Source organism: Boleophthalmus pectinirostris, unplaced genomic scaffold (genome assembly GCF_026225935.1).
Source record: "Boleophthalmus pectinirostris isolate CB_2022bp ecotype Guang Dong unplaced genomic scaffold, ASM2622593v1 HiC_scaffold_21, whole genome shotgun sequence".
Taxonomy (NCBI): domain Eukaryota; kingdom Metazoa; phylum Chordata; class Actinopteri; order Gobiiformes; family Gobiidae; genus Boleophthalmus; species Boleophthalmus pectinirostris.
The window spans coordinates 21052612-21074488 of record NW_026571175.1 but is presented as its reverse complement, the minus strand read 5'-3'; the positions used below and the strand labels follow the sequence as shown (position 1 = coordinate 21074488).

At 35.7% G+C, this 21877-nt stretch overlaps 2 protein-coding genes across 4 annotated transcripts in view; one reads left to right on the top strand and one right to left on the bottom strand.

Annotated features, from left to right (window-relative positions):
- The window catches only part of LOC110167210 (dolichyl-diphosphooligosaccharide--protein glycosyltransferase subunit STT3B), a 183455-nt gene extending 178967 nt beyond the window's left edge, over positions 1-4488 (top strand). Inside the window, exons 16-17 of one of the 2 annotated variants that reach the window (XM_055157305.1) lie at positions 889-966; positions 1244-4488. In XM_055157305.1, coding sequence (XP_055013280.1) covers positions 889-963 — 75 coding nt within the window. In that variant the 3' untranslated portion in view covers positions 964-966; positions 1244-4488. Of the gene's footprint in view, positions 1-888 lie in introns of both variants that reach the window. The other variant, XM_055157304.1, reaches the window with a different exon arrangement.
- Positions 4489-7201: 2713 nt separating this feature from the next.
- LOC110167276 (oxysterol-binding protein-related protein 10) overlaps positions 7202-21877 on the bottom strand; it is a 100227-nt gene continuing 85551 nt past the window's right edge. For both annotated transcript variants that reach the window (XM_020932609.2, XM_020932607.2), the window contains exons 9-13: positions 21379-21871; positions 14374-14560; positions 12986-13168; positions 12430-12583; positions 7202-11276 (exon numbers count right to left, since the gene is read on the bottom strand). In XM_020932609.2, the coding sequence (XP_020788268.2) occupies positions 11232-11276; positions 12430-12583; positions 12986-13168; positions 14374-14560; positions 21379-21871 (1062 nt within the window). In that variant the 3' untranslated portion in view covers positions 7202-11231. The remainder of the gene's footprint in view (positions 11277-12429; positions 12584-12985; positions 13169-14373; positions 14561-21378; positions 21872-21877) is intronic.

The following is a 21877-nucleotide window of genomic DNA, read 5'->3' as shown; positions in this document are numbered from 1 at the left end:
TGCGAACTTATTATTAAGGAAAGATTTATTAACTGTGTAGTGCAATATATGAGCATTTATTTACCTGATTACCTGGTTTTACATTTTTTCTACGGTCTTAAAAACATGAAAATCAGAACTGGTTCATCTTAAACGGTTTGCCGTGGTCCAAAGTTTTTCCTCACTTACCTTAGTTCAGAGCTTCTTATTTATCCACCGCATTGACTTTTTCAGTGCAATTGCTATGATGCTAATGCTCCACGACTAGCATGCCAAGACACAGTTCCTGATTACTGGACAATTAACCACTTTCTAATGCAGACAGTACACAGCAGACTTATTTTTACTTCAAGAACTGTTTATACAAGATATCTGTTCTTGGGCAAGACACATTTGGCTTAAATACATGGGAAACAATCAGCAAGTACAGCACCTGTTTTTCGAGTTTTGTTTTGCTTCATTCACACATATTTGACACACAAACCTCATTACATAACCCGTATTTAGGCTGAGTTCCACCTTGTGATGTCATGTGGTAATACAGGAAGTGCTCCACTACATTTTTAAACACCATAGACTAGAATCACTGGGATAACTTCAGTGCTGGAATTGTCCATTTCTACTCAAAGAAAGGTAAAAGGAGCTGTTAACTCAAAAACTACCGCTTCATGATATCACAAGGTGCAACAGAGCATTTTGAACTTCCGAGATGTTGACAGACTAATGACTATTACTAAGACATGTGTGAATGAAACAAAACACAATTCGAGGTATGTTTTTGAGGAGGTAACAGTATTATAACATGGATTAAAGCTCACAAGAGTCCATTCTGTGTAATATAGGACCTTTAAGTTGCATTTATAGTCATAGTTGTACAGAAAATATATGATACATATTTGTATTTTTCAGACGGCAAAGAGGAAGCGTGGCCACATCAAGAACAAGCTGCTGGTTAGAAAAGGCAAGAAACTGCAAAAAAAGTAGAAGGTAAACTTTTTTTTTTTTTTTGGACAAAACTAATGTAAGAAAACCTCGAACAACCAATGAAGAAGGACCCAGGAGCTGCAGCATACCAGCTCTGAACAGGCACTCTGCCCCCTAGTGTCCAGGATGCAGCGTCACACCTGGTTTGGACCCAGAAGTGCTATGTTTTGAACTCGATCTTTGTTTTTCTCATTTTGTTGTTTTGTTTTTTTGTACTTGAATGTGTGGTGACGAGGCATAGGGCTGCTCTCATTCACTTTTTGGTTTAACTACTTATCAGTACGAGGAGGGAGGAGGAACGCACCAAAGACCTGTCGACCTTTGAACTTTGGCACATGTGAACTGTTAAAATGGAGGATGGCGAGGAGTGAAGACTGTTCCTGACGCGTGTACAGAGATATGCGGCATGGAGGAACCTTTGCTTATGTGTTTATCTTCTTTTGGGCTGCACAAGGTTAAAAATCAACTATTATCAATTCTTCTAGTTAATATGAAAGTGTCTTATTACTTTCACTCAACTACAAAACCCTTATAATGAATTTCATAATATAAATAAACAAATAAGCTTCTAAAAAGGAAACTGACCCTTTTTCTGACTTTGAGAGGTTGATGGTTTGCATTTTTGCAATCATCCAAACCAAATGACTCAAGTTTTCAATTCAAATAAGAGAAAACCAAGACTAAATATAAACCAAACCAAGTCTAAAATGAGCCTTGGATCATAATGTAAATTTAAATAAAACAAAACAAAAACTTAAAAAATCACAGTTTGGCCTATAATAATTTGTAAGTTCAGCCCTAAAATGTTTATCTTTGACAAAAAGATGAAACCTGTGTGGACTTGTTCTCTTCCTGCGCCCTTGTGGTTGAAGTTGGTACTGTATGTAACTCAACTATATTAAAATTAAATCTTGATTGACCTATTACTTATTTTATTAAACTAAAATTCAGTTTTACTAATTTACTATGTAACTTTTTAAAAACACTGTCTGCTTGTCTCATGGAGATGCTGTTAGTTTTCCTAGAATTTTCCACAGTATGGCATTAAACATGCCTATCTAGCATGTGAAGCCACCAAGCCAAGTTACAGGTCAGATCTGTGGAATGGTGTACCCGCTCACAGTTTGGAAGACTGTTTTTTAAGGCGTATTTTTAGCAGTAAAACACCTGTAGTGAAATAACTGATACATTTAATGCCGTACTGTGGAAGAGTCACGATAAAGAAAAAACATCTCCATGGAGACGAGCAGGAAGCAGACCGCCCACCAAAAAGTTACTAGTCAAAACAAAACAATTTTAACCAGAATATTGTCATCTATTCCACTTAGATACTGTGTGCAGCCCCTCTTCTCTCCTACTTATTTTTCTGTTCTACTTTTTCTGTTTAATAAATGCAAAATTGGCCTAAAATGTGTAAATATGTTGTGTAAAGAAATGTCAAAATCAAAAATAATATATTGTGTTTCTATGGTGATTTTTTTAATGCTTTTTTTCTTTCCCTTAATCCTTTATTTTGCGTTATGTTCGATAGCAACTCAAATCCGTGAATGCAATAATTCTTGTACAGAGAGAAGCGTCTTTGTGAGAGGATTTGTGGATCGAATGTGAATTTTTACAAAGTTTAATTTCGTCCTTTTTCATAAAATACATAATAGATTGTACATTTTGCTGCTAGGATTTTTAAAAAGACAAGACAAGCAAGATGTTAGGTGTTGGGAATTGTAGTTCTAATAAATTAAGCCTCCCAGTCTGCAGGGGGAGCTCTCTGTTCTGTGAGCAAGCCTAGTGCCTCATGGCCGGTCTTCATGTTATTTTAAAAATGCTCTTCTTTCTATATTTGTGGGACAAAACTGGAATTGTTCAACTACTGTTTGAAGTTGATCTGAAAGTAAATGTATTTTTTTGTTTGTTTTCTTTTCTTTTTTTTCACTTTTTGTTATTTGTAGGAAAAAATATTGAAAAGTTTTGAGTTGTAAGAGCTGTGTCCCAATACTGCATCTTTAGCTTGTAGTTTGAATTAGACTAGTGGAGTTAAATTTGTCTAAAAGCGTCAAGGGTTTTCATAAAATTGACAATTGTTAACATTTTGTGTGTGTAAAAATTAAATTATATCCTTGAATCCTTATAAAATTTCACTTTTTAAATACTCATTAAGCTATTTTTGGCCTATAGTCGCTTGCGTTTACTCCAATTACATTTAAATTTCCTATATCTTATAATGTTTTTCAGTATTGCAAAAACAGGAGCAAAATGTAAACAAAAAAATGAGGTTTTACTTAAATATTATCATAAACATAAAAGTAACTAAACTGCACTATTTGGAAATTAAACAAGGCAATAGGTGTCTGCGTTAAGAAGTCTCAAATAAAAGGTTTGCAGATGCCACCTTCTGGGGAAACGCTGTCATTACATTGAAACTGGTACATTTATTTCAATATCATACGCGTTTTTCTTGGTGAATTAAATTAAATAATCTTACACTGTAAAAGGTAAAATCTTAGTAAGTTCAGGTTACTCAAATTAAGAAGATTTAACTTGATTTGAGTAGATTTCACTTTTAAATTATCTACCAATCGTCTTTTTTTTTATTCAAACGGCACACAGTTTTGTTTCTTATTTCATTAAGAAAGTGCAGAGTTTTATCCTAAGTGTAACAAGATGTATTTTCCTATTTTAAGTACAAAAAATCTTGTTCCATTTGTAGATCATTTTACTTGTTTGAAATTTACTCAAACCAAACCACGTTACAGCTCAGATCTGTGGAGAGGCAACCCCACTCACAGTCAGGTATTTTTGAGCTATAAAACCACCAGTAATTTAATGTTTAGTACGTGTTATACTGTGGAATATTTGAAGCAAAGCAGTGACATATCCATAGAAACAAGCAGGTGACGGATCCAAAACTAAAAAGTTACACAGTGCAAACTTCTGTATATTTTTCTTTTTAAAATCCTGTGAGTTATAACTACACAGTAATATTTCAAACTATTATATTAGGCCTAAGCTAGAATGTGCTTTTTCACTTATTGTTGTTGTCCAAAGTGTTATAAAAGTTAATATTTGGGACACAGCTCTCATCATTTCCACGTGAATCTTATGGGCACTGCATTTTGTTTCGGTTTTTAACATGTTATCACTAATGAATACTTGTACATGCACGCTTAGGCAAAAAAAAAAAAAAAAAGTTTTAGTTTATCACTTTGCAATGAGTCAAAAGCAAAAATGAAAAGTTTTTGTAAATCAGTTTAAACAGGACATAAGCATCAGTTGTGTTTCGTGTTTCTTTACAGTTAACAGCTTAGACAGTTTCACAGTAACGCCTGGAGAGGTTAAACCAAGCCTTAATGTTACATACAGGTGGTGTCGGTCATATTTTTACATCGTGTTTCATTGTGTTTTGTGTTATTAAAGATCTTCCATCATTGACTTTTACGTTTGAGCTCAAATGGTACAACTCTCACTGTCTCACTGTTCAAAGTTTACGTTTTAACTTTTGTTCTGTCATTATTAAATATACACTTCAACGAACAAGAGAGTCTGTTTTATTTTTTATTTATCTTTAAAGGTATACTATGGAACTTTTCAGCTCAATGGTATGTCATCTGCTTGTTTCCATGGAGATGGTATTGCTTGGAATAGTACACAATATGGCATTAAACTTGTCCATTTTACATGTAAAAAAAAAACGTATACTGCGAAAAAAAAGAAATACTTTGATAAACATGCGTTCTTATTGTGACCTGTGACAGATCTGACCTGTCGCTTGGCTTGGTGGTAGTATTTGCTTGTCTCCATAAAGAAATACATTCTAAGATTAATGCCATATTGTAAAACATTCCAGGAAAAACAATGTGCAGAAGAAGATGACTGATCCTAAACTTCTGCACTGCACTTAAAAGCTTTATATAATGCAAAATTGACTCTTGTTTAAGTCATGTTCCCTCATCAGACACATACCTTTAATCCTTTATTATTAGTTTGTCTACATCTCTAAATCCCAAAATACTCTGCTTCATCTTGTGATGGCATGAAGGTGATGTTTTCAAGTTTTATCCTTTGTCCAGAGATTGATAATTCTGGGTCTGAAATCCAAATGATTCCAGTGATGGTGTGTGGGGTTTGAGGGAAGAGGTCAGCCTAAATATGCAGCATTTGTGTGTCAAAGATGTGTTTGACCACCATACCTGGAACCAAAAATATGTGCTTTGAAAAGTGCATAAGCAAAAATTACACTTACATTTAGGACTGAAATAATTTACTGTTGTTACAAGTTGAACCACTGGATGGCAGCATTAGCCTTTTACTTTACACATTGGGAATCTTCGTCTTTCTCTGATCTATTTAATTCCCTTTACAGACGCATTTGGCTTGTAGTTTATAATTTAAATTTTGAGTGAGGTATGGGTGGGTTTTATTTTATTTTATTTATTTTTTCAGTTTTTGTTTACGTTTTGTAAAATATTTAAATCACTAAAATAATAATAATTTAGATATTGGTTCTTATTTTAACATGTGGTTAATACAAGACATTAGTAGGCAATAAAGTCTCTGGTCTCCAACAAAGCCCCAGTAACAAAACAGTGTCTTTTACATTTAATTCAGTAGAGTTTGGTAATACCAGGGCTGAAATCATCCAAATGATTTTAGTGAAGGTGTATGAAGTTTAAAAACACAATGGAGAACTTCCTGTATTACCACATGACATCACAAGGTGGACCAAGGTGTCTTCTGCTTTGAGAGAAGAGCTCAGCCTAAATATGCAGGATTTGTGTGTGAGAATGAAACAAAACAGAAGTGTTTTTGTTTAAGGAAACGATGTCATAACACAGATCAGAAATAGTGTAATGTGGGCCCTTTCAGGAGTGGAATAAGACATTGTTAGCGTGTTATCTGTCTTGAAAAGATGAAAATTCTTTGATGGTATAAGGTGTATGTACGTTTCACCTCAATATGGTTCACATGAAACTACTGGAAATGAAAAATGTATGACTTCCTTGTTTAAATTTACATGAGGCACAGCCAGTGTTGACCGCTTGAAATGAGGGCATCCTATATGCAATAAATGTCCACATCCTTGGAAAACGGCTACAGTAATCTTTTGTAACATCTGAGGAACAGCTTGAATAAAAGTACAATAGATTTAAATTTTAACTGTAATGATAATACAAAATCTGATGGACTTGTTATTAAAATAAGTAATTTTTAAAGGTCCTATATTACGCAAAATTGATTCTTGTGAGCTTTAAGCCACATTATAATGCTGTTACCTCATCAAAAACATACCTGGAGTTGTGTTTTGATTTATTCACACATGTTTAAGTAAATTAAGCAACCACGGGTGTCAAACATAAGGCCCGGGCCCTCGGCTGATTTTCTTCTAAAATATTTTAATTATATTTTCTGTTAAAATATTGGTAATTTTCTACGCCGCTCAGCATAGCAGCGTCTCCAGTGCTTCTGTGCGTATCCGCCTCACACCAGAGCAGCACAAATGAAGACTTGTCTCTTTCCAAACGCTTAACTTAAAGGACGATCGTTTTGACTGTTGACCATGACACCCTCATCAGAAAAATGTCCAACATGAGAAAAGTGGAGCCGAGTGCAGGATTTTCCAAGAAAAACTGACTTATTCCTATTTACATACAAGTTAATGTTAAAACATTGTGTTGAAATTGTATTTTTCTTAAAGTTTCAAGTTGTTCATAATATAATATTTTGTAAAAGAAAGAGTTCATTAATTAAAAAAGATTTCTGTAATAGATTTGCGTTTCTCTGCACAAATATTTGAACTTATTTCTATTTTTGGGGTATATATGCCATGAGTTTTGTGATCTAGCCCCTTTAGGATCAAAGTAGGTTGGATTCGGCCCCGGAGCAAAATGAGTTTGACACCCCTGTGGTAGACCATCACAATATATCAAATTAAAAGTCTCTTTGCTTAAATTAAGAGTTATGGTGCAGCAATAACTAAAAAAAGGCAGAGGGAACTACGTAGACCATGATCCTTTGCTCTATTTCAGTGTAGACTATATGAAAAAACAGCAGTTCTAATATTCCATAGCTCAAAATGCCTCAATAGTTTTCAAATTAACAGCTACTTTTACCTTTTGTAGAGATTGGCAATTCCAGGTCTGAAATTATGTTTTTGAGGAGATAAAAACATTATATAACATGGCTTAAAGCTCACAAAGATCAACATTGTGCATAATAAAAATAATTAAAAACATCACAGCAAACATTTCTGATAAATACTCAAAGGTCTTTATTGTTCTTCATCTAAAGTTGCGCTACATCAGAATATATCCATTCATGAAAAACTGTCTAAAACCTGTTTTAGTTCTGTGTAAGGCTTATAAATGTGAAACAAAAATATTAGTTTAGTCTTTCACTGAGGCTACTGACCTGCACCTGGTTTTAGTACAATTAAACAGAGAGAATAAGGCAGTATTAACAACTGTATACAGACAATATCGTGTAAATAGTCAAACTGGGAGTGCGAGTCTACTAAGAACAGAACGATCTTATTTCAACACCAACAAAGTCAACTTCAAATGTTTAGAATGACACTGAATCAGAGGTAGGTGATGACAAAAATATTATAGCGTTGGTCGATTTAACAAAGCTTAAAGGTACACGGCGTGACTTTTCTGGTGAAGGAGAACCTGCTTATTTCCATGGAGATGTTATCGCTTTGCCTGGAATGTTCCACAGTATGACATTAAACAGATCTGCCTTACATTTATTCAATTACACGTGAAAAACAGATCTGTAACTTGGTCTGGTTTGGTCTCCATGAAGATTGAAAGCTTTAATGCCATACTGTGGACCATTCCAGATGACACAGTAACATCCCCATGGAGAAAAGCATTTGACAGAACCTCCACCGGAAAAGTTACACAATGCAGCTTTAAAGAAATGCCGCCATGTTAAAATAAATATTGTGTTTGTAATAGGACCAAATACATAATGGAACAAGCGTGTTGATGTGCTAAATACATTCATAATAGAAATACATTAATAGAAAATGATGAAAGATTGGGACTGTTACCATAGCAACTGACAATAAAAAAAAAATCTACCTTCTGAATGGTGTAAAGTCCTCAAAATGGCGCTCAAACCCATGAATAAAAGTGAATCAGCTGAAAGGACATTAACAACAGATAACTGAAAACTATTGTTATATCACTGTATAAAACACTATTAGGCTATTACAATATTACAATTAAATAAACAAATGCAATTTTAGGTCCTATATTATGCAAAACAACTTTTTATAATGTAGTTTTCATCATCAAAAGGCTCAGAAGTCAGGGGTATTTTTACTTGTTTTACATACAAAGTAAATATAAATTATAAAACATGTGATACACTGTGTAACATTTCTGGTCGTCTCCGTGGAAATGTTATTGCTTTGTCTAGAATGTTCCACAGTATAGATTAAACATATCTAGCGTGAATTAGACAAGCAGGTTACAGCACTACACTACATCACAGTTCAGATCTGTGGAGAGTCGTCCCTATTCACAGAAAGATTTATGGTATTTTTGAGCACCCGTAATGAATAAATGGTAGACGAGTATGTATAAAGTCACTGTGGAACATTTCAGGGAAAGCAATGACATCACCATGGAGACAAGCAGACAGCAGACCCTCCATCAGAAAAGTTACATAATGCACTTTTAAATGATTAATGGTTCTCTACATGGACAACAAAGGCGAAACCTAACCTAGTTTTTGAAAAATCCAGAATAAAACGTATTATAGGACCTTGATAATTGGCTTTGATAATAAACTTATATATTTTGACTAGTTTCCCAGTTGGGTTATGGCTGCACTGCTTTTCATGGCTCCACATTTTTCAGAAACAAAACATTCATGGTACCAAAAACAGTTTCATGTAGTTATGGCGTTGTATAGAGTAATAATCTATAACTACACTTTTAATATCCTTAACCAAAAGAGCCACAATGAACAAATACTGTAGTTTATAAAGAATAATTCAGGCTAAGAAACTCTAACCATAACCTCTTAGTTAAAGGTGCACTGTGTAACTTTTCTGGTAGAGGCTCCACCATCTACATGTTTCCGTGACAGGGTTATTGCTCTACCTTGAAAGACTTATGTTTCTTGCATTTATTCCTCCTGTGAGCGGGGTTGCCTCTCCACAGATCTAACCTGTAACCTGGTATCATCATCTGTTCCTGTCTATATGGCTATACATACGTTTAATGGGATACTGTGGAACTTTCAAAGCAAAGCAATAACATCTCCATGGAGACACTCAGGTTGTGGACCCTGTATCAGAAAAGTTACATAATGCACTTTTACGTAGTTACTGAGCCTGGATCATTCTTAGTAAAGTATTTGTTCATTATATTCATGCTTTATTAAGGTTAGTTAAGGTGCAGTTATTATAAAATTCTAAGACTTTTCTAATCGGTGAAAAGTAAAGCTACAGAAAGGAATATTCTTCTGTGATAATAAAAGGGAACAGATAAAGATGCTCTATGTAAATTTCTTGTTGGTGGTGCGTCACCTGCTTGTTTCTCTGGATATGTCATTGCTTTGCCTGGAATGTTCCACAGTATGACATTAAACAGCTCTACATTACATTTATTCAATCACAGGTGGATTTTGTGGTTAAAATACCAAGAAAAACAGGCTTTCTGACTGTGAGCGGGGTCGCCTCTCCACAGATCTGACCTGGTTCAGTCTCCATGAAAATAGACAAGTTTAATATCATATTGTGAAACATCGCATTGGAGAAAAGCATTTGACAGATCTTCCACCGGAAAAGTTTCACAATCCACCTTTAAAGGCGCATTGCGTAACTTTTCAGGTGGAGAGTCCGAAACCCAGGGATGGACTAGGACCAAAAAACAGCCCTGGACATTTTAACCCACAAATCGGCCCACGAAAAAAAATTGAGGACGGTCTTTTCCAGATGGCACAGTTTGCTAGTGCGCCCCTGCCCAAACCTGTTTCTTTTGAAGGTACTATTACCTAGAATGTTCCACAGTATGGCATTACACTTATTTATCTCTAAGGAGACAGAAGGTGACACCAGAGGCCCAAGTTTCACGTCAGATCTGTGGAGAGGCGAGCCCACAGTAAGAATGGTCAACAAAAACCCAAGTGTTATTGAGTAAACGCAAGCTGGTCATGTTAAATGCCAAACTGAGACATTCCAGACTAAACAATAACATCTCCATGGAGACAAGCAGGTAGAAGAACCTCCACCAGAAAAGTTACACAATGCACCTTTAACACGTTAATGAATCATTCAAATGCTGCACGATGAACCAAAAGCTCTGAACCAAAACGGTGTGATCACATTTGTACATTTATATAAAACACTAGTGGTGAACTTCAGTACTGTGCATGTGCAAAAAAGGCCTTGGCAAAGTGAAAAATAGAAATACTCTAATGTCAGTTACTTCAATAGTCTTTAACTCTGTGTAGAAAAACTCCAGTCCAACACAGTACTTCTTGGATTCCTTTGGCACCTTGTTGTCCTTACAGGGTGAATCCAATTTCTTCAAAACTTGCTTCGGTAAAGGCTGCATCCCATTTCTGTACATTTCTCTCCTGGGCGATTTCTAAATTCTTAAATCCTGCCCACTGAGATGCACGTTTTTTCTAACGGCTCTCTTTACCTCACTCGAGATGATTGACAGCTGAGTAATTGTGTCTCCAAGCTAACTATTATTCTTTTATTAAAATAGTAAAATATAAAATAAACATCATATTAAAATTCAAATTAATTAAACTCAAGACTACTCAATTGTTTATGTGTAAAATACTTCAGTTTTCATAGTTGTTATGCCTCAAAATTAGCATTAGCGTTAGCACTGAGACACAAATATCTCTCTTTCTAAACACAGAAGAGTCCTCCACTCGAGTATTCATTTTATATACTTGTACTTTTTAACCTGCTCACTGCTCACAGTTCCCTGTTCACTGCCTGATCTTTAAATATTTATAAATTTTAGCATGACTCAGCAAAAAAAAATAGACATACAAGTGGACAGGAAGTGGTGATGCTAACAGTGCGGTTGCCTAGCGCTGTACAGAGTCTACTGAGGAGGCAAGTGAACAGAAATAGGATGCGGCCCAAACCTATACTTCTTTATTCTCCCATTAGAAACACCTCTTCTAAGAAACGGAATCGGGTCAGTGTCCACATCTCCAAAGGTGGTTCAAAGGTCATCCAGGTTGACCTCTGAAGAAGCAGCTTGTGTTTCCGTCTGAGAGGAACAGCGCCACCATCAGGTTGATTTCCACAGAGGAGTGTTGTAGACCCAGCCTTCACCCTGAAACACAACCATACAACTTATCTATATTTGTCTCACAATTGGGGGAAATAGTTTACAGTGTTATCTTAAAAGTGGAATTTCAACGACATTTTTGTAAGTTAGTAATGAGAGGAATTTCCACCAGAGTCATAAAATTAAACTTTTATTGCACAGTGTATTCATGGATAGAAACCTAAAGCTTTTTTGTATTATGATGTAAGGCATTTACTAAGACCATATAAAAAATCTTGTAAAGGTGGACTATGTAACTTCTCCTAGATGTGATTGTTTGCCTGGAATGTTTCACAATGTGGCATTAAATTTATCCATCTCCATGGAGACAAGCAGGCGATGCCACCAGGCCAAGTTACACGTCATATCTGCACACAGTGCACATTTAAGTAATGTTAGGATTAAAGATTTATAACTGTTACTATTTTAGTCTCCTCCATAATCCTGAGCTTCTTCAGTATAAATAATTCCACTGAACGTTAATAAACCATAACGTCATAAAAAAACTGGAGTCTGCAGACCAAAATCAAGTTGGAAAAGTAATTGAATAGGAAATGTAATTATTAAATACTTCAAACTTTTTCTGTTGTAATAGTAGTGGTAGCAGTGTTTCAATTCTCTTTATCCTGCTTTATTCAAGGTTAGTTCCAACAATAATGTAAAAACAATACATAGCACTTGTATAGCTGTTTTCTTGTTCTAGGCTGGTCTAAGATTTAAAGACCCTTTACCAGATTTTTCCCATGTATTTAACCTATATATATATATATATATATATATATATATATATATATATATATATATATATATATATATATATATAATATAAGTATTAACAGCTAATGAGATCAAAATAAAATAAGTCTGTATCTAATTATAAAGCGTTTTATTGTCCAAAAATCAGGAAGTGCATAGTTAGCATGCTAGTTCTTATTAGCTTTAAGAGCAAAACTCCACTCTGGTCTCTGGAGAGTTATAAAAGCTTATAAACTCATCGTGGTGAATACTTAGGATGCTCTAAATGCATGAGGTAAGTGAGGAATAACTTGAACTGTTTTTATGTTTTAAGACAGAATACATCCGCCACAGCGCCTTTAACCTGGTTCATTTCTAAGGTCTAAAAATATCTTGAGTATGTTGTGTCCTGTTGCCATGGTACCTCTTTAGTGAAGTATTTTGGGGTCCAGGGTTTGTTGTTGGCATTCCTCTGTTTCTCTTCGCTCCGCTGCCTCTCCTCCAGTCTGTGCTTGTGCTCCGTGGCTTCGTCTATATTTCCTTCCTTCAGAGACTTGGTGACGTGCTGCCACAACCTCCTGAACAAGCAAATACAACCGGGATTAGAAATGAGTCATAATATATTTTGTAGAGGCTAATTTTAAGGTTAGGATTAGGGTTAGACTTCTTTTGCTCTTTGTAACTAGGTTCTATATTACACAAAACTGACTCTTGTGAGCTTTAAATCATGTTATAATGCTGTTACTTCCTCTAAAACATACTTGGAGTTGTGTTTTGTTTCATTCACACATGTTTAACACATTCAAACATGGTTTAAAACTCACAAGTATAAATGTTGCGTAATATATGACCTTTAAAAGAGTTTACTACTTTTGTGTTGTTGTTTCAGTGGCATAAACAGACTCAATATTATTGATATTTTCTGTAGCTGTACACCAGACTTGAACAGCTTTTCCATGACAGATGAAAGAGAACCTGACCTGGACTCGGTGCGGTTTTGCTGGTCCATGGGCCGGAGCTTCTTCTTGGTCACGGGGAGTTTGTTTGTGTCCATGACTTTGGTGTCTCCGCTGCTGTAGGTGAACTCCAGGGTCCCATTCCACTCACCCTGAGCCTTACACACAATGGTGTTGGTCGGGTTGTGTTTCACCTCCGCTGTCACTCTGGGCACAGAAGCAAAGCAAATATACGTTTAATATTATGTACATAGTCATATTTCTTGGATTACTGTGTAAAGTATACACTTCCAGTCTTTTTCATGCATGTTTCTTATTTATTTCCATGATTATTTCACTGTAGATTCTTACTGAAAGCATCAAACATATGAATGGATGCATATGAATGTAGTAAACAAAAAAATAACTCAAAATATCTGAAGAAATATGTAAAAATAGCCACTCTTTGCTTTAAACTTTTGGCATTTCTTTACCCTAACTGCTGCAAAGTAAAAACCATTGCAGAAGCTCACTGAGAGAAGGCCAAGGGTTTGCAGCTCTGTCAACAAAGCAAAGGGTAACTACTCTGAGGATTTGAATGTAAAATATAAAACATATTTAGTGTAGTTACAGTATTTCACTTTTCTTTGCTAGATAATTCCATACTTTTTGCATGATATGTTTAATGTCTTGTGTGTACAGAAAAAAAACATTGAATGAAGAGGTGTCCAAATATTTGACTGGTAGTGTATACATATTTTACACATTTTGCATCCTTATTTATCTGACTATAACCTTTTGTGTGTTAGATATGGTCAAAACTCACATTATTTGCAGTGGCAATTTGATCTGCTTGACTTGACAAAACTACAAATGAACCACTCTACAAAAATCAAGTTGGATTAGATGTGGGAGATAAATCCAAACATTAATAATCCATTTGTTTTGGAGACATACAAAATGTAAATGTTGAGTATATCATGTTATATTAAATTATTATATCATCAGAATGGCTGCAAAAAGAGTAGAGAAAAACAATTGTCTAGATAAAATGATGGTATAAAGTGATATTTTACATTTTCAGGTTCATTTTATAATTCCTCATGGAGCGCTGTAATATCATTTGGTTATCTTCATCGAGAAATGTATATAAGGATATTGCTTTTTGTCAATACTGCCTACTCCCACGTCTTATATATCAAAATATAAATAAATAACCCTTATCTGAAACATGAAAACAAACTATCATACATAAAAACATTTGCTTACACAAACTTCTATTATTTTCTACTCTCCCAAGGGGTCATAGTCACTAGAAATTAAAAAGTTGTACGTTGAAACTTTAAAATGCAATGACAACATGCGAAGCTAACCTCTTGCCCTGAAAGTGTGTATGATGTAAGATGTAAATGCACCAGGAGAACACTTCTGACCTGTGGACCTTCCCTCCGTAGAAAGGTTTGGTGTGAAATGTGACCGTTGCAGAATATCCACTTTTGGCACAGCTGATGGAGACTTTTCCCCCGAGTTCGACCCAGGGCACAGTGAGGATGGAGCGGGCATAAGCAGAGGGCAAAGTGAACACGTACTCCTCATCATGCTCCAGCAAATATAACACACCTGAAAAAGAGACATTGCATTTTGAAGAGGTGTTTTTTAAATTGTTATTTGGACAAGTACAGACTGATGTTACTGTCACTGTTTTTACATTAAAGGCACATTGTGTAACTTTTCTGGGCTAATTTGTCTGGCATTAAACCGTTCTAGCTTCATGGAGACCAAACCAGGCCAAGTTACAAGTCAGATCTGTGGAGAGGGAACCCTGCTCACAGTCAGAATACCTGTTTTTTCAATGTATTTTTGAGCTATAAAACCACCTGTAGTTGAATAAATTTAAGGTCTGTTTAATGTCATACTGTGGAACATTCCAGGCAGACCAATGACATATCCATAGAAACAAGCAGGTGACAGACCCCCAACCAAAAAGTTACACAGTGCACCTTTAAGGCTCAATACTCCACGGTAATGATAAAAAACAAAACAATTTTTAGTACAACATAAAATATAAGACAAAATAGAAAATTTTAAATTAAAACATTCATGAAAGGGTCAACTTCGTCCTGTTTTTTGATAGGTACAAGTTTTAGTATTAATTGGCACCGATTAGTATTTGAGTAACTATTTCTGATGATGACTACAGTGGGTAGAAGGACGCTGAGGTTAGAGCTGCCAAGAGGGGTGTGAAATTTTACACTGAGAGTCAATATTGATACTTTGCAGTGTTATGATGCTGGGGGTGTTCTAGATGTGTCTCTAGGGTGGAATGTTCAGCAGTTACCATGGTGATACAATAAGCAAACACTGGCAATTTTTTTTTTTAAATGGTCAGAAAACTCAAGAAAAAAATACAAAATGGATTTTAACAACACTTTTTTGAGCCTGTGTTCAATCCCAACATTCATGGGCCCGTTTAGGTGTTCAATAATTAACAAAAAAACTAAAACAAAAAAATGTATGTGTGTGAGACTTGTTTAACAGCACATATCATCTCATCTGTTGTGGTTCTAGTTAAATCAGTTCTTTCTGGTCAGATTGTGTTAAACAAAGCTCAGATTAAAGTCTAATTTGAGTAATAGTACTTCAGACAGAGCATAGCCTCCAATTAGCATCACACCACAGGGAATTTTTGATGACATTAGCTGCACATTTACCAATTAGTGGGAGTCATAACTGGCCTGTTAGCGCTGCTATTTGGTCGTGACATATGTAATACATTGCTAAAATTCCCAAATCCAGTAAGAAGACAATAACTTCTTTCCCCTTGATAAAATTCACCGAACATTCTCTTTGTTCAGGCTTTAAATCCTCAATCTCGGGAATCGTGGCCAACACAGAATGTATGGCTCTTTGCTGATTGGTCAGTGACCAAACTCGCACTTGCAGGGTTCTTGTAAACCATCTAGTGTATTCTGATTCCTGACCTAGTCGCTGGAGAGAAATGAAATTAGTGGAGACACTAGGTGGTGTCAGCCTGGCTAAGTCATAATGTCATTTCAAAAGAAAAAAAGTCAATTATTTTGAACAAGTTTGTGTTCATAAAAACTGAAACCATGAAAATCCACATGCATAGGTTAATGAACTACTTTTCTACTTAAATTGTTGTATTATTTTATCACTATTGTCCATTTCAGATTTTGTAATGGGAGATGGTTGCTTGCTTGGTTGTTTTGTGTGTCTCGGTTTGAAAAGTTTTGAGAACCCACAGCCAAAAGAAAGACAAAAGAGGAAATGGTATGTGCAGTGAAATGAGGTCAATTTTGTTTTTGAATTTTGATGAGAATTTTGAACTATGAAACCATCATCGAACTAACCCTGGATACATAGAAAACGTCTAACCATCTTTACTTTATATTGATTCAAATATATTACTGTTTAGCCTGTTTCAACGCTCACCTAATCTAAAGTTATTGCCCCAAACTGAATTCATGTGATGCAAATTGAAGCCAGCTTTCCTTCACAAACCACTGCCTATGACACACTGTTCACATTTTGTTCAAGTGGATAATCTAATCTGATATCATTAACCTGTAATCTAATCTGTTTTGGTATGTGGCATCTCAAACATCTGCCTTCACTTCCTGCTTCTGATTCTCATTATATAAACATATCGAGCTTGTGCATAATTAAGCAATAAGTAGAACAGATTAACTTTTCATGTAATTAGTTGTGCATTATGAATAGCAATATTGTTATAAAGAAGAACATTTTTGCCTTGAGTACTCAACTTTAGTAACTAGAATACTTTAGAATACTTAATTGCATTCATGCTAAAAATAAAATTGAAACTAAGCATGGTAGTTGCAACAGTAGTTACTCAGTCAGCAATTGACCTAAAGTTCAGTCAATCCTCTGTCAGTAAAAGCACATAATTAAAAGTATGTACACTGCAAAAAAGCTTGACCAAAATTTAAGATATAAACTCATAAATCTATCAGAAAATTAGTTAAAATTAACGAAATTATGAATCCATGCAGCAAGATAATTTCACTTTCACACAAGTTATCTTAAAAATAAACTACCTCTTGACTAGAATTAAGCTGTCTCTGAACTATTAAGTAGATAATAAATCTGAAAACAAGATGAATAACCTGACATAAGTTTTAAAATCTTGGTCAGATCAGACAAATTTGCAGTGTATTGTTAATGGTTAAGGGTTGTTAGGGGTGTGCAAACATATTGAAATATCGATATATCGTATCATTTAATGTGATGATAGAGTATCATGGGTTGCTGTATTGATATATCGCCAACAGTATTTTCTGGTATATTTTACAAAATTATTTTATATATATGTAGTACTACAGTTATAGTACTACAGTTTTGTTGCTTGCTCAGAGTAAAGAAACTCATTTATGCAACACATTTGACATATTCACTGTTTTTGTTGATTAAAATGCGTGTTTCACATTAACTTTGCAAAAGAAATGGTTTAACAAAGACTTTTAGTATCACAGCCATGATTTAGCCTTTATTTTTACTGAACCCTATCAAATCGATTTGAAATATATCGTATTGAATCAAAAGTGCATTATATCAAGATATGTATCGTATCGTGGCCCATGTATCGAGGTATGTATCGAATGTGCAACTTCTTAATGATACCCAGCCCTATTGTTAATGTTCAAGAAATTCACACTGAAACCTTTTTTTGTATTTGTTTATAAAATAGACAAAAGATAGTTGAATTGGAAATTGTGATCGATCAATATGACAGAATTTGTTTTTGTGAAATTGCCCGACCCTAGTTAGTACCATCCAAATTAATCTCTGCATTTATTCAGTTATAATGCATCTATACTGAAAGCTTGCATGACAACTCCCTGCTCCCCTCTCCTCTGCTCATGTCTCTATAATAACCATATGTTTACAAGAAGAGAGCACTTGTAAAGCCACGCTCCCTCCAAACGCCTACAGCTCTAACCCTGTATAATGTCATAGAGATAGTGTTATTCACATCTTAACAATGGACCCAGGCATCCACAGTTTTCAATTAGGTTTTTAAACTCATGTGACAAAACTGAAAAGCAGCATCCACTATTCAGACTAAAGGGCAGATATTAGACTATTTTCTGATCTATGTTGTAATGTTGTATTGTGTTTTCTTTCGTTCACACATGTTTAACACACAAACCCTGCAATAACTACTAAACAAAAGGTAAAAAGTAACTATTAACCTAAAAACTACCACTTTATGACATCATAAGGTGGAGGATTTTGAGCTTTGGGGGTGTAGACAGACTTATTACTCAAACATGTTTTAATGACAATAACAGAACACAACTCCAGATTTGTTTTTGATGAGGTAGCACCATTATAACATGACTTAAAGGTGTATTGTGTCACTTTTCTGGTGGATGGTCTGGCACCTTCTTTTGTACATAGAGATGTTATTGCTTTCTCTAGACTGTTCCACAGAATGGCCTTAAACCTTCTATCATTACGGAGACCAAACCAGGCCAAGTTACAGGTCAGATTTGTGGAAAGGCAACCCCACTGACAATCAGAATATCTGTTTTTTTGACCAATTTGACCAATTTTTGACCAATAAAGCCACCTGTAAATAAATAAATACAAGGTAGATCTAGTTAATGTCATAGTGTGGAACATTCCAAGAAGAGTAATGACATTTCCATAGAAACAAAAAGGTGACAGACCCTTAACAGAAAAGTTACACAATGCACCTTTATGGCTCCCAAAGGTTTATTTTACCTGATATAAGACCTTGAGCAGCGTTGTCAGGGTTAGTCGGGTGTTGTAACTTTGAGATATGAAGCATGCAGTCAGACTAAGAGCAAGCAAAGAAATAACAATTCAATTTCATACACAGACGCTTGTGAGTGGGTCATATCTACAGACTGGAGTGATTTGTGGAGAGGCTGCATGCTGTTTAAGAAATGATTAAGGACTCTAATGCGTAAATAAACAAGAGCTGCTGGTACAGTGGAGGGTTTAGCAATCACAAGAGTGAAGACATATTTAAATTCAGGAGGTTGTAGCAATGTTGTTGTGGTAATAAACAGCAGTGGTTGCGGGTTAGATTTCTTAGTATATTCAAATTATCTCTGAGAGTTTAAGCCAGCCTTCCTCAATTATAGAGTCTAATTTTCTTGCCTAAAATCTTATGAAAGAGTTGAAATTTTATATTTTTGCTCACAAGTTATCAGCCACTAAGTGCATTGTTCAAAAAGACTTTGTGGGTGAAATAAGGGGTAGATATTAAATAAAAAGATAAAGTTAAAGGTGTACTGTGTAACTCTGGTAGGATCTGTAATGTTCCACAGTATGGCATTACAGTTATTTATCTCTAAGGAGACAGCAGGTGACACCACAGGGTTAAATGTCAGATCTGAGGAGAGCCCCAATAAAAACCCATGTTAATCAGTAAATGCAAGATTGATACGTTTAATGTCATTTGTTGTAGAAATTGTGAAGAAAAAAAAACAAAACTCTAAATGAACCAATTCTAAAACACGAGTCAAAGGAAGTCCTCATTTGGAGAACTAACAACCCTGTGATCATGTGAGGCTTGAGGAAATGCCTTTATCTCTCACACACAGACACACACACACATTAACACTATCTCTTTTCTCTTATGTTTGTGCATTCATAAAGTCTTGACTGAATCCTCTCTTAGGCTGCACCTCTGGGGCAGCTGCAGGGTCAGAGTCTGCTGACAGAGGAGGGACTATCGATTGTTATGGAAAGCTCATATTCTTCTACAGGACAGAACCATGGATCTATAGCACCGGGACAGCCTGCTATCTTGTTCAGGACTAAAGAGGATTTTATTAAATTAAAGCCCAGATCAAATTACGATGGTTCAATAAGAACTTCAAAATGGGAAGAATGGGAAGACTGTTCATATTTTAAAAACAATTCCATATTTTAAAACGTAATTGTTGGATTACGTAAACATACATCATCAAAACCATGTGCCAGTCTGTTTTTGTTCTTTTTTCAGTTTGTATTGTTTTTTCTCTGTTAAATTTGTGGTGTTACCTGTCGAGGGACTACAGACGGAAATTAGCATTCTTGCTATAATCTGTCATATTTACACTGCAGTGTTGTAGATGTTCATTAATATGCACTGACCCTATTAAATAAATAAATAAATAAATAAAAATAAACTGACAAGCAGTCGTCACTTTCACTGTTTAGGAAAAATAGGTCCAAGTTTTCACTCATCCCACAAGCAAAATACAATTTCTGAACTCTTATGTTGTCAAACTGTGCATAAAGCTCCAAATAAAGGTTCTTTTTAACAGACCAGTGTGTTGTTTACACATACCTTGACATGTTTCGGATGCCTTCTGCTTAAAGCTACCATTAGTAATTAGACTGACCGACCCGCCCCTGTTCTGTTCTCACGTAACACCACTAGAGGCTGTCTACTTTACTGCTGTCTAATAGTGTGCCAGCTTTTAATGTGCTGTGCATAAAAGTGCAAAAGTGAAGCCAGTCATGTGAATTCACTGCAAAGTAATTTCCCCACAAGGACACATTAAGTCTATCTATAAAAATATACTGCAACTGAAAATAGTGCAGATACTATTGGCCTTGCTCCATGAGAAAGTAGAGGTGTGCAAAAATATCAAAATATCGTGATACAGTATCGCTATTGTGGACTGCTGTATCTATACATCACCATGAGTATTTTGGCATCTTTTTGATTTTTTTTCATAATTTTGTTGCTTATTTAGAGGATAGAAACTTGTTTATGCAATACACTTGACATATTCTCTGTTTTGATGATTCAAATACATGTCTTTCATATTAACTTTGAAGATTATTGTGTGTATATATATATATATATATATATATATACACACATGTCAATATATCAGTATCAGTACAATGTTCAATATATCAATTATCAAATGTATCGCCACATCATGATAATATGATATTATCATGATGTGGCAATACATTCGATCGAATCGTATCATATCAAATTGAGAAGGGCCCTGTGATCCTCAGCCCTAACTGTAAACATATAAGATTATAAGATTAAAGATTTAAAGGTGCATTGTGTAACTTTTCTGGTGGAGGGTGGAGATGTTATTGCTTTGTCTGGAATGTTTCACAATACAGCATTAAATCTGTCTATCTTCATGGAGACCAAACCAGGCCAAGTTACAGGTCAGATCTGTGGAGAGGCAACCCCTTCACTGTCAGAATGCCTGTTTTTCTAGGTATTTTTGAGCTATAAAACCTGTAATTAAATAAACGTAAGGCAGAGCTGTTTAATGTCATACTTCAAAACAGAGCCATGACATTCCCTTAGAAACAAGAGGGCGATAGACCCACTATTGAAACGTTACACAGAGCAAAAGTGTGACTAGTCTATTCCCATGTATGTAAACTTATGATGTACTTACCCTCCCCGACCATGGACACCCCGATGGACATGCCCATAAACTTGCTCTTGGTCCAGACGTGGGCGTTGACACACATCCTGCGCTCTCTGCACTCACAGTAAAACCCAGACACAGGGGGGTGATGGCAAACCTGCTCTGCCACAAACCGCACTTTATATGGTCCACTCTCCTCCCCCTGTGTGTTATTCTGACCCCTGCCTGGCCCCTGAGCACAGCCGGGGTTGTTGGTTCGATTCCCGGTCCTGACTTTGTCCCGTGGTACGTCCCATGAGCAGTGGAATGTCTCTCCGAGGATGGGGTTGTAGGGTTTTTTGGCCACAGCCCCTTTCCGCCCCTCGTGGAAGGCAGTGAGATAGTATTCCACGAATCGGATGATGCGCTCCTCGGCGGTGGTCCCAGAGGTGATGGACAGAAACATGTCGGGATGGGCCATGAAGTTAGCGTACATCTCCAAAAGCGAGCGCTTCTCCAGGATGAACGTCGGCAGAACCACCTGAAG